The sequence below is a fragment of the Prionailurus bengalensis genome, chromosome A1 (genome assembly GCF_016509475.1).
Source record: "Prionailurus bengalensis isolate Pbe53 chromosome A1, Fcat_Pben_1.1_paternal_pri, whole genome shotgun sequence".
Taxonomy (NCBI): domain Eukaryota; kingdom Metazoa; phylum Chordata; class Mammalia; order Carnivora; family Felidae; genus Prionailurus; species Prionailurus bengalensis.
Window position 1 is genome coordinate 78,480,325 of NC_057343.1, and position 17,886 is coordinate 78,498,210.

A 17,886-nucleotide genomic window follows, 5' to 3' on the forward strand; every position below is an offset into this window, starting at 1 on the left:
CAGTACTGATTTGTGTTTGTTTCTATGTGAGTAATACATTGCCACCGAAAGCCCACGAATGGCCACTAGGGGTTCAACTTCTTCCATGGTTTATTTCTAACACTCGAGCTCATTTCATAATGCGAAATAATCAGAGCAATGTTTGGAAAGTGCTATTTTAAAACATCTGCCTACAAGTAATTTGAATTTCGGGAACTATTTGAACTGTCTGGGTGATTTCTCAGGTAATATAATAATTTTGCCGCTCTGAACATCCTGGTTAGGTATCTGAATAGGATCTCGCAAAAAAGAAAAACAACATCTATAGCTTTTATTTTCTGGTTGGATTAATGAAAAAGTTTCTATTAGGCTGTTAGACAGTCTCTCTTGCTTTTTCTACGAAGTGGAATATTTTCTCTTTCAATCTCTTCCTGATTTTGGTGCACAGTATGATCAAGACACAGTGTCTTTCCAGTTCCTTAAAATTCATAAACTAATCAGCAGCACCAAACAGTGACATACTTTTCTTAAGTCTCCTAAATTTGGGAAACAACACTGGATTTAAAAATTGCTTCTCTGGAAAGGTTCAGAGATGAATAGTTATTTCTCTCTTTAAGTGGCCAGATTAAGGAAACACGCATCCCCAGTGCAAGCTATGGAGTAATTACACTGCTGTTTATGATTTTTCAAACCCATAATTACCCATAAAGAAGCATGTACAAATAAAATACTCTGTTTATAGTTCCCGTATAAAAAGCTCTGTTGTTCAGTAACAAAGATATCAAACAGCATATTTTATAAAATTGGTATTTTATAATTATCTGACTTATAGCCTGCTGTATTTCAAGAAAAAAACCATGACATTTTCATAAGGCGGCTGTAGCGTGGTCCTAATGTCAAGGCTCTGGGTAAAATCTAATTTCCACTTACAGGTTGAAAATGGGACCATATGAAAAAGAAAACTTGTTACCAAGATTGTTTTTCTCAGTAACACATTATGAGCACTGCAGCTTCTGGATTAAGATATTTACATGCCTTTAATCTTGTTCTTAATTATGTGCATCTCGAAAAAGAAAAGCCAGTATTCTCCTGGGTGTTCTCTCACATTCCCTCCTTTCCTTATTTTAATAATCATCCTGTTTATATATAAATTTACTTTTTTTGCATGTCCATTTATGAGTCACACAGGATGACATTTCTGATTATTTATTCTTTTTTTAACTAGGTGCACTGTGGGATATCTTTTATCTCAGTGTCTAAATTACTGCTGCCATATAATAATAGTGCTCAGACCATCCAACAACAGTTTGCGCTAAAGATCCCTTTTTAGAAAGCAATATTCATTTGTCCCTACACAAATTTTTCCTATTTAGTACACAAAGATTTCATGACAAAATGCATTCCCAGAGGCAATGATTACAAATTAAATTATTAAAATGTTCCTTATGCAGCATCCTTTAACGCATCTGGTGACAATTACCATATCCTCTGCAAATAATCTCTGTGATCATTCTGAGAAAATGCATGCATTCTCTGCTGTGTGGACCTTTATTTGGCCCCTCTGATGTACCTACTCATTCTGCAACAAGAACGGGCACTTCTAGAGTCCTGAGCCATTAATCCGAGAAGTCACAGGAACTTGGTTAGACTACCCCTTGAGAGACTCTCCTTAACAAGTGACATGAAATGCATCAGATATCATCATGGTGTTTTTAAAAATTTAGGCTAAGAATAAGTTCAAAATTGCCCAGAATGGACACGGCACTACACAGCAAACGCATACTGTGGTAATTGGTCAGGGGTAGAAAATGGGAACTCTCAGATACCATGACACGTTTTCCTTGATCTGGTGGCACCATGAACTCAGCTACTTCATCTGGTCCTGTGTATTTCAAATGTCGGGCCATTAAGATAAATTAGTATAGCATCCAACTCTTGATCTAGGCTCAGGTCACGATCTCACAGTTCGCAAAATCGAGCCCCAAGTTGGGCTCTGCATTGTCAGCGCTGAGCCTGTTTGGGATTCTCTTCTCTTCTCTTCTTTCTTTCTCTCTCTCTCTCTCTCTCTCTCTCTCTCTCTCTCTCTCTCTCTCTCTCCCCCACGCCCCCCAATCTTGTGTTCTCTCTCTCAAAACAAACATTTTTTAAATATAAATTAATATATTTGGATGAAGATATGTTTTTTCCCCTAAATCGTATCTATCACGAGTCACCTTTTCTACAATTCATCTACCTTAGTCTTGACTCGGGGGAAAAAAAGGAAATTGTTGAGTGCTGCATAGTGCCTTTAGCTATATTGTTTTAGTATTATTAATATAATCACGTCATTAAAGAAATGCAAATTTGCACTGCTTAGCTTTCACACTTCTCTGTTTAAAGTGGATACTGTGGGAAAAGTAAACATCCATCCAATTAACAGGTAATATTGGAGAAGTGAACATCATTTCCTCAGCGGTGATGCACCATGTTTCTGACAAAGACCGTGAATCAAAAATGTTGATTACCAATACACCATTTCAAGTCTTTGGGAATATGTTATTTGTCTTAACTGTGGTTATGTATTGGTCTTATTTTTCTTTTCATATGTGGATACAGCAAAATAGAAGCAAGGAAAAGCTTACAGCATTGACACTGGAGCATGGGAAGTAAAGGACAGTTTACTCTCCAGCTAGCACATCTGTGGGGCTGCGCATCTGGACCACGTGACAGGCAAAGATGAGCCCCTTCATCAAAGGTAACAATTACTCTCGCAATTTGGACCTTTTAAAAATCTCTACCTTTTATGAAATTATTGAGGAACATCAAAAATTAATCACTATAGCTTTAAGGAAACATTTTAGACTTTTATTATGAAAAGGTTTGAGTTCTTAATATCGCATACGAGATGTTAAGATTAAAGATTTGGGACTTATAAATATCAATGGATTTTGTAAACCTTCCTCATATTTTGAAGTATCTGGATTTGAGAAAATTATTGGTCAAAGGCTAAATAAATCAACGAGCAAAATGTTTGGGTACTCTTAAAGTATGCTTATTTTTGCCAAAAAACAATAGATAGATAGATAGATAGATAGATAGATAGATAGATGATAGATAGATGGATAGATAGCCTTTTGGACTCCTGGGAGGTAAAACAGTCTATTATACATGATTGGCCCATTTTATCCATTAAGTCCTAAGAACAAAAAATATACATATCTAAATACCTAAAGATTTAACTAATTATTTTAATAATCTTTAAAAAAAAGCAAAAAATTGAAAGGGGAATTCAAGTCCACGGTTGAGCAGGTAACAAGTATAAGAGTTGAAAAAAACAAATAATCCATGTTCATCATTGAAATCCAACTATGCCCACAAGGATTTTGCTTACTGAGACTCGAACGCCCTCTTCTTTACTGGAATCTGCAGACACACTGAATAAAACTGAAGTTTAAAAATTCCAAACTGAAATGATACAAAAGGATTCATTTCTCCTAAGTGACTCAAAATTTCAATATACCTTTGAGACACTTCATGAGACACACAGAACATATCTGAAACTTGTCATAATCTGCCAGCCCTCCATAGAGCAGATCCATGGGGAGACTCACAGCTCCAATGACAGCAAGGTCATTTGCATTTGCGTGTCCTCCTTTTTCCCCAGGACTTCCCTTGGACTTGGGCTGAGGCCACGGCCTCAGAAAGCACAGGTGCCCCAGACAGAGCTTCTTGCCTAATGGCTCCTAGCAGCCAGCCCAGTTGTCACTACGGGGAAGGAGATATCCTGTTTTTAAGGGTTTAAGATTCAGAGGACCTTTCTAAAAACAGTTGTTTCTCTTCAGACAGATGATCCCAGCTTATCTAGGGTCACTGTGATTCCCAAGGTTAAATATATCACAGGGCTTTATGGAAACTAAGCTCAAGATCTCTATCAGGCAGTTGATCTGAACTAGAAGGACAGCTTTGATTAGAAGCTAATTACTGGATTAGAGGGACAAACCTGTCAATGTTTCCTACCAGCTCAGTGTCTACACAGTAGGAAGAGGGGTGTTATTCAGCCTGGCAGTACAGAGCCATTATCTCCTTCCAGGGTGGCTTGAGCTGAGAGGAAAACTCGCCAGCTACATTTTATTATACACCTGCCCTGCTCCTCCTCTCAGTGACGCTTCAAACTGCATAGCAGCACCCCGAACTCATAGGACCCGGTGGAACAGCAATCTGAACCTTGACTCATCTTTTAGGCCCTGTTTGTTCCCCACACCAAGCTGCTGCAGCAACAAGAAATCTAGATGAAGTGTCTTGTGTTTCTTTTTATGTGCAAAAGAACTTTATTTTCCATCTAGTCTAGCTGCTTTCCACCCACATTCTCCGCCCTAAAAGCGAAAACAAAAACAAAACAAAACAACTAGACATGAGCAACAATTTGTGACAGTGTGATATAGTAACTAAGTTAAGTCTCTGATATTAAGCACCACATACTACTGGGTTTGAATTCTGGCTATGCCACACTCACCTGTGAGAACTTGAGCGCATTCCTTAACTGCTCTAAACCTCAGTCACTGTCACCCCATTTGCTGATAAAGCTAGTTTTGCCCATGATATTGGATTGTTGTAGGGAATAAACAAGATAGGAATGTTAGAGTTATCAGCATTGGGCTTGTTTGTGGTAAAAACATAATAAATGGGTACAATTCGATAGCAGTGTGCAATTTTACACAGTAATTTTGTTCCTGGTGATAATATCCCCAAAGAACTGGATATGGGGGGGTGAGTGAATGCCTGAAAAGAAGTGCCACAAAACAAATAGAGAAAGGTCATTATTCACCTTTTCCTTCCCAGTCTGACCATGTTTTTAAGTCCTGCTTGAGAGTTAGTAACAGTGATTGATGTGTTTGTGATCAGAAGATAACAGAAGATAAATGTTTTTGCAACTCCGCAATAACCAAAAAAAAAAAAAAAATTTCCTTATAGATTAGTCTAACTCCATTCCTATATATCCTCAGGATAAGCATATGTAGTTGATTTGTTCTTTTTAAAAGTTATTCAGACTGATAACAATATGAATAGGAACCAAAAAATAAATAATTTAAAGTTGATATTGTCAAGACTTTTATTTTGCAAAGTATTATTATTATGAGCAAGGTGCTAGGCTAAGAAAATAGTTATATTTTCTGTGTAAGATCATTTTTCTCTGACAGGGATTGACACTAAGTACAATCTCACTGCGCAAAGTTATCTCTCCTGGGTCCTTCATTTTATGCCGAAGGCTGTTGTTTGGAATATTTAAAATCGTCTGGTCAACCAGCAACACGAGGGCAAGATGCCCCCCGTAGGGTCAGAGCAGATCGCAGATCGCTCCCATCCCATTTGCACATCTTCTGTAGCAATGTGCTCTCATTTCCTTAGGCAACTGTTTCCATTGTACCCTTTAATAGAACACTCTTTCTTATAGAGAGTAAAGATATTCCTGCACAAAACACCCATATACAGAGCCTAGAGCCATGCAAAGTACTGGATAACAAGTCTCCCCTTCCATATGATGATTTTTATCTAGTTAAAGAACCTTGCTGGGTCTCTCTGTGTCTTCCCTTTCTCAGGGCAATCATGTTCCCACTCACGATGCACAGCCCGTCTTTTATTCTCCCCATTCAGTTTCTATATCTTGGCACTTGCCATGTTTGCCTTTTGTGCTAGCTCTGGTTCAGTATCGAGGCAATCTTTTACCCAACTCCCTTTCCCAATCAATAAAAATACTAAGTATGGCTAAATGGGTAAATGTGGGTCAGAGCAAAAAATTACAGGGACGCAAAAAACAAACACAAACCCAAGTATCTAGAAAGCAGGGCAAAGAGCCCCATCTTTTAAAATGGATTTTGAAGGCAACACTTTCCAATGCCTCACAAACTACTTAATACAGAAGTTTCCCCCAGAATTTTGTTTTAACCAATAGGGTCCCAGGAGATGTTAGATCATCACAGTGGTTTCCCACTTGTCCTCTCAAAACAATTCGTGCACAAAAGGGCTCAAACCCCCCTGGACTAATCTAAGAGAATCCACTCAGTCTAAAACCCAACACATGTTCATTTTTCACCTAAAATAGAGCAAAACTCGAGCTTTAAGAATGGAATATTTTCGCTCCAGATGAACTTTTGTTTTCTGTTTTATTGTAGGATTGTTCAATAATTTATTCACCTTTCTAGAGAAGCAGAAGGAATGTAGATGTAATAAAGCTGAGAATGTTATCATGCAAGATGAAAAGTCTGCTTATAAAACTCTGGTAAATGAGTGTTGTTTACCAGAAAATGTCTGTGAGATCTCAAGAGAAGACTATGTTAATTTTACTGATTTTCTCATAGCTTTTCCCCCCATGGCTTTTAATAACTTGTCACCATTTGTTGGGCATCATCAAGCCCTAGGTTGGGTATATTTATATGCATGGGAGTCTTTTGATTTCTTCCCTATTACCATCTTATAGAGAGAGATACTAAAATCCCTATTTTAAGTAACTCGGGTGATAACATATAACTAATAAATGGTGAATCTAAAGAGCTGAACCCAGACTATCCTCATTTGTTCTTTTAACCATTATACTGTATTCTCTCTTCAGTTTAAAATTAATTTCTATTTCTAATTCAATAATTTTTTAAAGAAATCCTATAAAGAAACGGCCTCATTCAATTCAGCGGACTCCCTAAACACACAATTAAACCCCAGGGCAACACATTCCTAAAGAAAATGTGTACAGTAACACATAGTATGTAATTGTTGATATTTACAATCAGTAGTTATTTTATATTATTTGAAAATGAATTTCCTACTACATTTAAGCATATTCAAGATGACAAATCTGTTTGTTTTCTGACATTCTGAAATTAAAGTTTTGTTCTTGTTCAAAATATAAACAAAACAAGGGATCTGAGATGTACAGCAGAATGCACACAGATACAACCTCTCCTCCTCCCCAAGGCTAAGAATAGATGGGAGCCTATCACCTCTTCTTTGGGATCTGGTGCCATCGCTCATTTTTTTGTGAGTCTGGTACTCTCTGTCTCATATACCTATCTGGGTCCTAGATCAAAAGTTATGAATATTCTAAAGTTTATTGCATCATAAAATATTTATTTCTTTAAATTCCACATCTTTCCACCTACCCCGTTCTCCTCCTCTTTTCTCTCTTAAGGAAGAGTAGTTCAGATGAGCCTTTATCTCAGCTCCAATTTATTCCTTAGTCCATCACAATTTGACATCTCTCCCTACCAATCTATCAAAACTACTCTCATAATCAATAAGGAAAATAATTGCCAAATCCAGTGACCTAGTCCTGGGCTCATCCTATGTGTCCTATCTGCAAGGTAAGACACTCTTGACTGATTCTGCACCTTTCTTAAAATCCTTCCCTATACCTTTCAGATCAGCACATTCTCATGATTCTTTCTCCGTCCCCTCTTCCTCTGCTTCTCCCTCTCCCTCCTCTCTCTTGCACATTCATCCTTCTCCCTCACATCTTCACTCTTATTCCTCATTCTTCTCTGTCTCCTTGTCTGGTCCCTTTTCAGCTCAAACCCTCAGATATTGTTCTTCCTCAGGATTCATCTTTGGCTTTCTGTCCATATAATTTTTCGCTAAGTCATCTAATCTCTGTCCATAGCTTCCCAAATCAAACGCATTTGTAGAGTGTGAACTTCACCACCAAACTTCCTATCACATGGTGTGTGATCTACTGGGTATCTCCTGCTATCATTATCTATAAAAATGAAGTCCTTGTTTCTTTCAACAATCTCAATTCCAACTCATTCTTCCCTCTGTATCTCTTATCTCTTCGAATGGTATCAACACCAGGGTTCCTGGGTGGCTCACTGAGTTAGGCATCTGACTCTTGATTACGGCTCAGGTCATGATCTCAAGGTTTGTGGGGTCAAGACCCACGTCAAGCTCTGCCCTGACAGCACAGAGCCTGCTTGGGATTCTCTCTCTCTCCCTCCTTCCCTCTGCCCCTCCCCTGATCACATTCTCTAAATAAATAAGTAAATAAATAAATAAATAAATAAATAAATAAACAAACATCAGTTAATTGATTAATTAATTAACAGAAGGTATCAACATCCATAATCTCACTTTTTATAAATTTTGAATCACATCTTTCCTCTGCAGTCGGAAAGTTTGAAATGAGAAAAGGCTCCTGAATCTTGCCTTTCTTCTCCACTTTCATAGTCACTGTAGTCATTCTGCCCAACATGGTAGCTACTAGACACTGAGGCTATTTAAATGTAGACTAATTTAAGTTTAAATAAAATTTAAAATTCAGAACTTCATTCACCCTAGCCACATTTCAACTGCTTAGTAGCCACACACAGCTAGGGGCTACCATATTGGACAGGGTGGAGTATAAAACATTTATTTTGTCATAGAAAGTTCTGATGAAAGGGCCGCCTGGGTGGCTCAGTCGGTTAAGCGTCTGACTTCAGCTCAGGTCATGATTTCACAGTCCGTGAGTTTGAGCCCCGCGTCTGGCTCTGTGCTGTCAGTTCAGAAGCTGCCTGCTTCAGATTCTGTGTCTCCTCCTCTTTCTGCCCCTCCCCAACTCACGCTCTGTCTCTATCTATCAAAAAATGAATAAACGTTAAAAAAAATTTTTTAAGAAAGTTCTGATGAAGAATACTGACTTATAGCCATCATATTACCCCTAAGGAATACTGCACATTCTGAACAGATCTCTCTGGCATTACTTCACCCTGTTCCTGCCTATTATCACATTGTTGCCAAAGCTAATTTTTGAGAAAAACAAAGCATCCCAAAAGAATCCTTCTTGATTAAAATTCCTGCCTGATATTTTATCATACAGACAATAAAACTCAAAGACCTTAGCATGGGATATATGGTCCTTCACAACTGAGCATGAACATCTCCCTAGAGCTATTTCCTACAGCAAGATTTTTAACAGTTGTTAAATCGACATGGAGGTATATGTGGACTTATTATGCTGATCTTTTCACTCCTTGGTTATGTTTGTAATGCTCATAATAAAAGAAAATACATTAAAGTGACAAAGTGAACTTGATCTTTATTTTTTTTAATGTTTATTTAGCTTTGAGACAGAGAGAGACAGAGCATGAGCACAGGAGGGGGAGTGAGAGAGAGGGAGACACAGAGTCCGAAGCAGGTTCCAGGCTCCGAGCTGTCAGCACAGAGCCCAACACGGGGCTCGAACTCATGAGCTGTGAGATCATGACCTGAGCCGAAGTCAGACGCTTAACCAACTGAGCCACCCAGGCGCCCCAAACTTGATCTTTAAAACTGCCCGGCTGTTTGACCTTGGAATAGTCAACTCTATGTCCTCACTTTACTCATCTGTAAAATCTGTGATAAAATTACCTCATATAGAGATGATGCAAAGATTAAATGGATTAGACAAGTTTCTGACTCCTGATGAGCTCTAAAGCTTATTAAACAGCTACTGTTGAAGTTTGCTCCAGCACTTAAACTTACGAGTGATTCAAGTCATTTTCTGCAATAGCTAATCCGTTGTCATGATCGTCCATTTACACCTGAGTTCAATTTTTTTTTCAAATAAACTAAGCCAGTGGTAGTTCAGTGAGAAAGAGACTGATCACTTTTGATGGCGGTAGGGATACAAAGAAAGACCCCTTAACTTTGCGTTTCCCATGGGACGCAAGGCCGGGACATTCGGCTTCCAGGGGCCATGAGAGGAAGGTAAGAAAACTGGAGGGTGGAGACACAGTTTTCACTAAAGCCCGTTTTCCCTCTTATACAGAGTGAAGCAGCTGACACACCTAATCCCCAGGCATTTCCATAGAACCGACTTGCATTTACCCATCATGTTTTATGTGTGGACATGCTACTGCCACTGCTAAAATCAGTAACAGTGTTGAGACAGACAGTAAACTTCCATGTTTGTAAAACTTTTTTTTTTTTTTTTTTTTTTTTTTAACCGTCTCTGGTAGCTGAGACGACATTTTGTCTATAGATGATTGAATGTAGAAACAGACTACCGAGGGGTGGTGGGGATTAATCATTACCTTTTCACACTTTAAACAACCAAGGATTAAATATTTTCATGTAGTCCAACACAATACGTACTGCAAATTGGGAATTATTTATTACTAAAGAAAGACAAATGTTAACTATCTCTTGTTTCCAGTTGTAAAGAATCAGAGTAAATTTACATTTCATTAAAGAAATTCCATTATTTGGATTGTAATTACATTTAATTCCTATGAGATAAAACTGAAATTTAATGTTTCACAGCATCTTATAATCTAAAATGTTAAAAATGAAATGATTCATATTACAATCATTTCCAAACAGAACAATAAGATCCTCTTAAAACTAATTCCTAAATTAAGCTGTTGTAATCCGTGACTGCTTATGAATGTCAAGCAGTTACTACAGTAATATAGAAATAAGTTAAAAAAAACAAAAACAAACAAAAAAACCATGGCTTATCGTTACAATAGAAGTGAAAAAGAATTATAATTTCCTAGGATTGATAAAATTAATTAATTATTTAATGCTATGAAAAGCCAAAATGTTTTCTCTCACAACCAACCATGTACTTTTTAAAAAGTCTGAACTTTAGCCATTTACATAGGCTAAAATTACAGACAAAAGTAATGAGACTGGGGCTCCTCTAATCAAATAGCTGATCAGTCTCAGGAAGATAATCATTGAGTTCTGCGCTCATGTGATCAGCCCATTATTGAACACTAGTATGGTTACCCAGTTCTCCCTAAAAGAAAGAATTGCCATAGCCAATGGGCCCATCCTCAAATCTCTGGTCTTCTCTGCATCCAACTCCTTCTCTCCACGTTCTTTCTGGGCATATCTCTTTCCCTTTTCACCCAGCTGGATCATTTTTCATCTATTCCCTCAATCTAGTTGCTACATATTTGCTCCCCTGCACTCTGGCTATGTCCTGTTACCTCTCCCACTTTTCAAAAATATCTGAGCTCCATTCTCATCACATGAGAGTCACCAGGAAAACTAGAAATGCCAAGCCCGTGACACAAGCCAGACCAATGAAATCAGAATCTCTTTGGCACTAAGATCTTCTTCACAGATCCCCGGGACATTCCAGCGTGACCCCAAGGACCATGATCCAGCCTAAATGTTCACTGATATTGAAGAACCATCTCCACAGTATATATCAATATAAATAAAACAAATGACAAAATGTTTGGTGCTGAGTTCATGTGAGGTTGATATAGAAGATAAAGATTTAAACAGGAAATTAGGAATGGAAATTAAAGCAACAGGTCAGATAATTCAAACCAAATGTTCTCTTGTTTGAAGTAGTTATGTGTATATTTGTTCTTGCATAATCAACTTAGCAAAAAAAGATATCTTAATGTATTATGATATGTATGTGGGGGAGCACTGGGCTGAAAGAATTCTTTGATCTCCTTTCCTTCACACTTAATTCACCTTGCATATGCAGACACCAACTTCATCTAATTACAGTGATTAACCAATGTATAACGGCAATTATTGAAACTTTGTGGATATGTCCTATATAGCTACTAATCTGACCCAGTTACAAGCTCAAAGTAAAAATATTTGTTCTTTAGTCTATAAAACAAGCATCTAATATTAAGATAGTCTATAAAACAGGCATCTAATATTAAGATAAATTTTGGGGTGTTTCCCTATAAAAATAAAACACAGATCATAAATCAGTAGTTGCATACAGAGCAAAAACATAATAAATAAAAAATCTGGATCATAAAAATGATTATGATCATGGTGTTCATCTTATAAATTACCTTATTAATGGTTAAAGTGATCATCTGCATGGTTAGACTATTTGATTTTTCAGATGAAAATAATTAAATGGTAGAATATAAAAAGTCGTATTTGCAGATTCATTCCACACTTCTGAACAGTGTCATAATACCCTCAATTGCACTTAATCAACAGCAAAATAATATTTTAGTAGAAAGAATTGTAGGATATTTGATTTTCTTTAAAAATATTATTTCTTAAGAATTTATAGTGCATGACACCAAAATAAATAAGAACTTAAGAAATGCCTTTTTTTCAAACTGCAAATTATGTAACCCAAATTCTACGTTATCAAATTGGTTACTGTTTGTAAGTGGTTCCTGCAAATATTACAGAAAGCTTCAATTATCAGAATTGTTACACATGCCTAACACTGGCAGAGCATCTCTTTAGTCAATGTCTGTTAAATAAAAATAGGCAATAGAATCTGCTTTAATATGAGACTATAAAACTAAAAATATGAGAATGCATATATTCTTGAGAGTATAAAGATTAGACTTGTGCCGACAGAACTAAAATACAGATGATGTAATGATTTATGTTAGAATCTAACCTCAAACCTGCTTTCGCTGACCATCTGTCTTAAGGTATAGTAAGTAAATAAAACTAGCAGTAACAAAAACTCACCTGCTCACACAGAATTTTGTATTCCCTAAGTATATTTATATACATATATAATATATGTATACAATTTTTACACATTTTATAACATTAATTTTTATAATATATACATTTTTGTAATTTTTATAATACAGATTTTCAAGAGTGCTTACAAGCTAAAGAATGGCATATTTAAGGGAAAATCTTCATTTAAGTAAAAAAAATCAAGTATGTTCATCATGTACATACGTAATTTTATATCTTAGAACATTATATTTTTAATAATATCACCTAGCTTAAAATTTTTTAAATATCTGTTAGATTCTTATTAAACATATCAAAAAACACTATTTTGAAAAACACTGTGAATCACTGTCATATAATTTTTGCTGCTTTATGTAATATAGCAGCTTGAATGTTATAATGTAAATGACACATGCAATAATTTTTATTCTTTATTTTTTCATAAATTACTTCCTAGATAAATGTGTATATTTTCTTTAAAAAAAATTAAACCAGCTATTTCTCAGAATAGTAAGAAATTTTCTTGGATACAAATGATTTCTATTATATGTTGAAATACAAAGGTTTGCTAAAGTAAATCCAAGCTGTATTTGATCTCCAATTACTTTGGACTCAAGACCTTATTATTGTATTAGATTAATAGTAAGTTTTTTTTTTCAACATAATGGATCAAAAAGCCTTTTTAAAAAGTTAAACAGAAATTAAATTTAATCTAGTTTAATTTTACACATACATGCTGTTGGCAGTTTTCTAAATGGGGGGGGGGGGACTAGAATATAAAACTAGAAGGTAATTAATATATGTCCTAACTTTTAAAAGCTAGAAATAACTGCATTGATCATTTGATTATATATCAGTACAATAAAGTTAGTATATTTATCCTAAAATATGAATTACAATAGTTTGTATACCTAATATCATTAAGTATTTTATGTCTATAACTCTGTAAATATATTTATAAACTATCAAAACTGGATTTTTTCATGAATACATTACCAATCCCAGAAATATAATGCATTTACTTTTAATGTAGCCTAGGACTTTGTGGCTACCTTAAAATATGGAAAATTTCACATAGAATGTATATTCTGAACAAGGCCCTTGATGATAGTCCTCATTTCATAAGTTTGAAATAAGTATGTTTAGAAATAACTCACACACATCTTTCAAATGTGTGCAAGTAGCATTTGAAGCCATATAACATAATTTGTATTTGGATATGTTTGTGGCCTTTGCAGAATCATAAACAAATCATACATTAAACTAAAAAACTAAGCAATTGATTTGTGAGTTATCAACCAAAAACACTGACACCTTAAATTTGAAACTGTAATTTTTGAAAACAGTTACTGTGGAATAAATATGTCAGATTGACAAATCAACTGAAATCACACAACCAAGAAATAGCTCCAAGACATCCTGGGTAACAAATTCTGTGTGGTGGAGATAAGAAATTCAATTGTCTGTATTTACTTTTCCATGTGAAGAAAAGGAACTGATATTTGTATAATATGCTTTTGTGTATGCAGTTAATGATGACTATTTTATACAGATACACAATACAGAAGTAGTTTACAACATCACAAGTTAGTTTAACCTATACTATACTTTATAGCAATGAATGATAACATAGTTATAAAGTTGAGATTTATGTCAGGTCAAAGAGAAGATAAACATTTACATATATTTAAAATCTGGGTATTTGAACAAAAATCTATTTGACATGTTTATCTGAAAATATGTTGCCGTCTATTGAAAATACAGACTATGTTTTAAATACTGTCCTATGCAAATTGGGATTACTAGAAATTTCTATAAAAGTTTGCATTCAGGGAAGCAAACAAAATTATATTATTACAAGCTACCACTTTTGAACATAACTACAGTGAAATCTTTGCAACCTTTTTATTAGCAGTGTAATTAGCAGACACATGAGTGTCCTTATCTTTACAATTCTGAGGCAACATATCTTGTCAAAATAAATAACTATGCAATAAATATGCTAGTCATTCATTAACTTCTGCCATTAAGAGTAAGTTTGATCCCCAGGCATGAGTTATAGTGGTATGTTTAAGAAAAACAGAAAGTTTAAGATCCCTTTATCTAGTGAAGTAGCATTCCAGATTAATGTTGTAAACTCAGTATTACTATCTGAAAAGAAGCCCTATTTCTAGTCTTTTAAAGAATGTTGACAAAGCAAGTTTAGTTTGAGTTTAGCTTAATTGTCAAAAGCACAATTAATCAATCCAAAGTAAAATACAGCCCTTGAACTATGTTCATTTTAAACAGGTATCCCTTTGCCCAGTTCTCTAGTCAAAGTATCACAAAAGCCTTTGATCCATACTGCCCTTGATTACACTTCCCCAATACAAAGTAAGTGAGGCAGAAGAGGGACAGTTCTGTTTCTGAGTGGACTTGGGGGAGTAGTCAAGAGAAAGGAAGAGACTGTGGTGTATTTTTTTCTTCTGAAAAGCAATAGTATTTTCTTGTGCTGTTTAAGAGATTACCCCTGGGATGAAACATAAAGGCTTATTGAGATTCTGTCATCATTTCTTCCCTACTAAAAGGTCACTGCAGTATATTCATCTTCAACAGAGCTCTGGGGCAAATCTCATTTCAGCACCACGGACAGAGACACTTCTACTGGCACTGGCGCCCTTGATTAATTACATTGACCATTTCTTAAGAAACTTGCATTGGCTTCTCCTTTGTCAATCAGCAAGTATTATATCCATTATTATATTCAACAGGAAGAGGCTGAATATAATGCACTCTATTAAGGAGCTCATAGCATCTAGCATTTGCCATTTAGCACTTCTGTAGAGGATCCTGATAATTAAAGCTAATTACGTAAGGTGTGTTAAATTAGCTCACACTGTTCATCGATCACCAGATATTTAAATAAAACTTTCTACTCATAATGAGTCTCAGATCAGTTATTATACAAATGTCTAAGAGAAAACAGGAAACTTATGGTGAATAAATACACTTAGGTAGGCCTCCATACTTCCCAAACAACCAGAATTACCCCTGTGAAACAAGTAAAATGCTTTTTCATTCTTCCTGCATAAACAACTACAAACACTTTCTTTTGTCCCTCTGGCCAACCAACTTAATGATGTCACTATATCAGAGAGAACATGTGTGCAGGTCCATAAGCCAAACCACACATGCCTGTCACTGACTGATTTTATCTGGGGTCATCAGTATCCAGTTCCATCTGTCTTCCTAACAAGCTGCATTCAAATTCCATTAAAAAAAATGGTAACAGAGTTTGAACCAACTGCATAGATGTAACAGATAGCAAAGCATCAGCTTTATCATCTCAGAACGCCAGGGTCTTTCCTGAGCTTCCAAGGATTCCCAGAAGGCACCAGTCCACCGGCAATCCTCAAGGTGTTCCCAACTTAAGCAAGTCAGGCCCTCCTAACCACAAAAACAACAAGTGAAGTAACAAAACCAGAGTCAAAAAAAAAAAAACTATTTTAAAACTCTAGAGGACATCTCCGGCCAAACACACAGACAGTAAAGCTCAAGAGGAGGGGGAAAAAAAAAAAAAACCACTGTTCCTACCTTACAGTCTTCAGGACAGGATTTCACCGAGTACTCCTCCGACTGTAAATATTTATGGAGCACACTCTCAAACTCTTCGTATTTCTCCTGAGCGTGGTGGTCGTAGTCTTGGTAAGCCTCGACGCACTGCCGGCAAGTGGCCATCTCGCCGCCCTCCTTGAGCACCACATCCAGACTACAGTTCAAAGTGTTGGGACTGGATAACCCCGAGAACAATTCCCAAAGTGTGTAGGAATTACAAAACGAAAGGTAAAAATCTGACAAGTTCCAGAGCGGAGTTGGATGCGTCCCCCTCACCTGCTGCTCCTCCCCCGCGGCTGCCACCCCCCGACTCCAGTTCCTGGCGCACACGGCGTCCGCGCTCTCCACCGTGAAGCACTGGCCCGAAGAGGCGCCCTGGGGGTAACAAGTCTCCAGGCGCCACAGCGGTTTGGCAGAGTTTCCTAGAAAAAGAGCCTTGCTCCGGTTGTTTTTGCCTCGGTCGCCCTTGCCGCCGCCGCCGTCTCCCGGGGAGGGGGGCAGGGTGGGGGACGAGGAGGCGGAGAGGAGTCTGTGCGCCTGGGCGGCGGGCGAGGACTCCCCCATGCTCGCCAGGAGCGCGGGCCAGGAGGGCTCCTGCTGCCGCTGCCGCTGCTGCTGCTGCTGCTGCTGCTGCCGCTGCCGCTGCTGCTGCTGCCGCTGCTGCTGCTGATGCTGCTGATGTTGCTGCTGCTGCTGCTGCTCCTTGTCCCGGGCCCGGGTCAGCTTGGCCTCGGCGCAGAACCACAAGTGATCAGAGAGCAGGACTGTGAAAAACAAGAGAGATGCCAGAGACAGTCGCCATTTCTGAGCCCTCTCTGAATCGATGAACGGTTTCTCGTTCTCCCGGGGTGCGGCCAACCAGATTTTTAAGCCGTCGTCATACTGCCGACACATCCAAGCACCCCTGGTCATATTTTGGGAACGCACAGCCCTGGCCGACTCCACCGTGAGGGCTCCTGTGCCGGTGTCACCACAATATGCATTGACTTAAAGGGTTTAATTTCCTTATCCCCTCCTCCCGGTTCTCTCTCTCTCTCTCTCTCTCTCTCTCTCTCTCTCTCTCTCTCTCTCCCTCTCTCTCTCTCTTTCTCCTTTCTCTTTTTGCCTACATAAATATTACCAATCTTTGGAGGAAGATCTGACTTGCTCCCGACCTAATCATAAGCCGACCCCATCGTCTGTAGAGTGGAAAACAATAATGGAGAGAGAGAGAGAGAAAGAGGGAGAGAGAGAGAGAGAGAGAGAGAGAGGCAGTCGGAGGAGGCAGGGGCTGGTGGCCGGTGGTGAGCTGAGTGCAGGAGGTGATGGTGGAGGTGGCGGGGTGGCTGGCGCTGATCCTCTCTCACCCAGGCATTGTCACAGCGCGGGTCCCCATGGCCCCGCTGAGGACAGCCCGCTCTCCCCTGCCAGGGGCATGCCGCGTCTCCGCTGCCCACTGACGGCGACCAGAGCGCCTCCCCAGCTCCGCTCCTCTCCTCCTCCTCCTCCTCCTCCTCCTCCTCCTCCTCCTCTTCCTCCTCCTTCCTCTCCTTCTCCTTTCTCTCCTCCTCCGCCTGCTCCTACTTCTCGCTCGCTCTCCCCGAGTCCGGAGCCTGGGCAGCCGCCGCCGGCAGGGCTCTCCCTCCCCCCCACCCCCCACCCCGCGCTCGAACTGCCGCCGCCGCCGCCGCCGCCGCCGCCGCCGCCGCCGCCGCCGCAGGTCTGCCCGCGGGCGCCGCCGCGGCCGGGCTCCGACTGCTGACGCCGCCTCCCCCGGACCTCGGGGCCGAATCGCCTGGGCTGGGCCTCCCGAGAGCCACAGTCATCTTCAGTCCCCGGCTAAGTTGCCGCCATCTTCGTCCTGGAGAAACACTTTTTTGGGGGGGAGCACTGGCTTTTGCGTCATCTCCTCCCGCGCGGAGATCTCTCCAT

At 38.7% G+C, this 17,886-nt stretch overlaps 1 protein-coding gene across 2 annotated transcripts in view; it reads right to left on the minus strand.

Annotated features, from left to right (window-relative positions):
• Nucleotides 1-17,451, minus strand: part of NALF1 (NALCN channel auxiliary factor 1) — a 630,837-nt gene extending 613,386 nt beyond the window's left edge. For both annotated transcript variants that reach the window (XM_043582820.1, XM_043582829.1), the window contains exon 1: nucleotides 15,955-17,451. In XM_043582820.1, the coding sequence (XP_043438755.1) occupies nucleotides 15,955-16,887 (933 nt within the window). In that variant the 5' untranslated portion in view covers nucleotides 16,888-17,451. The remainder of the gene's footprint in view (nucleotides 1-15,954) is intronic.
• Between the last annotated feature and the right edge of the window lie 435 nt (nucleotides 17,452-17,886).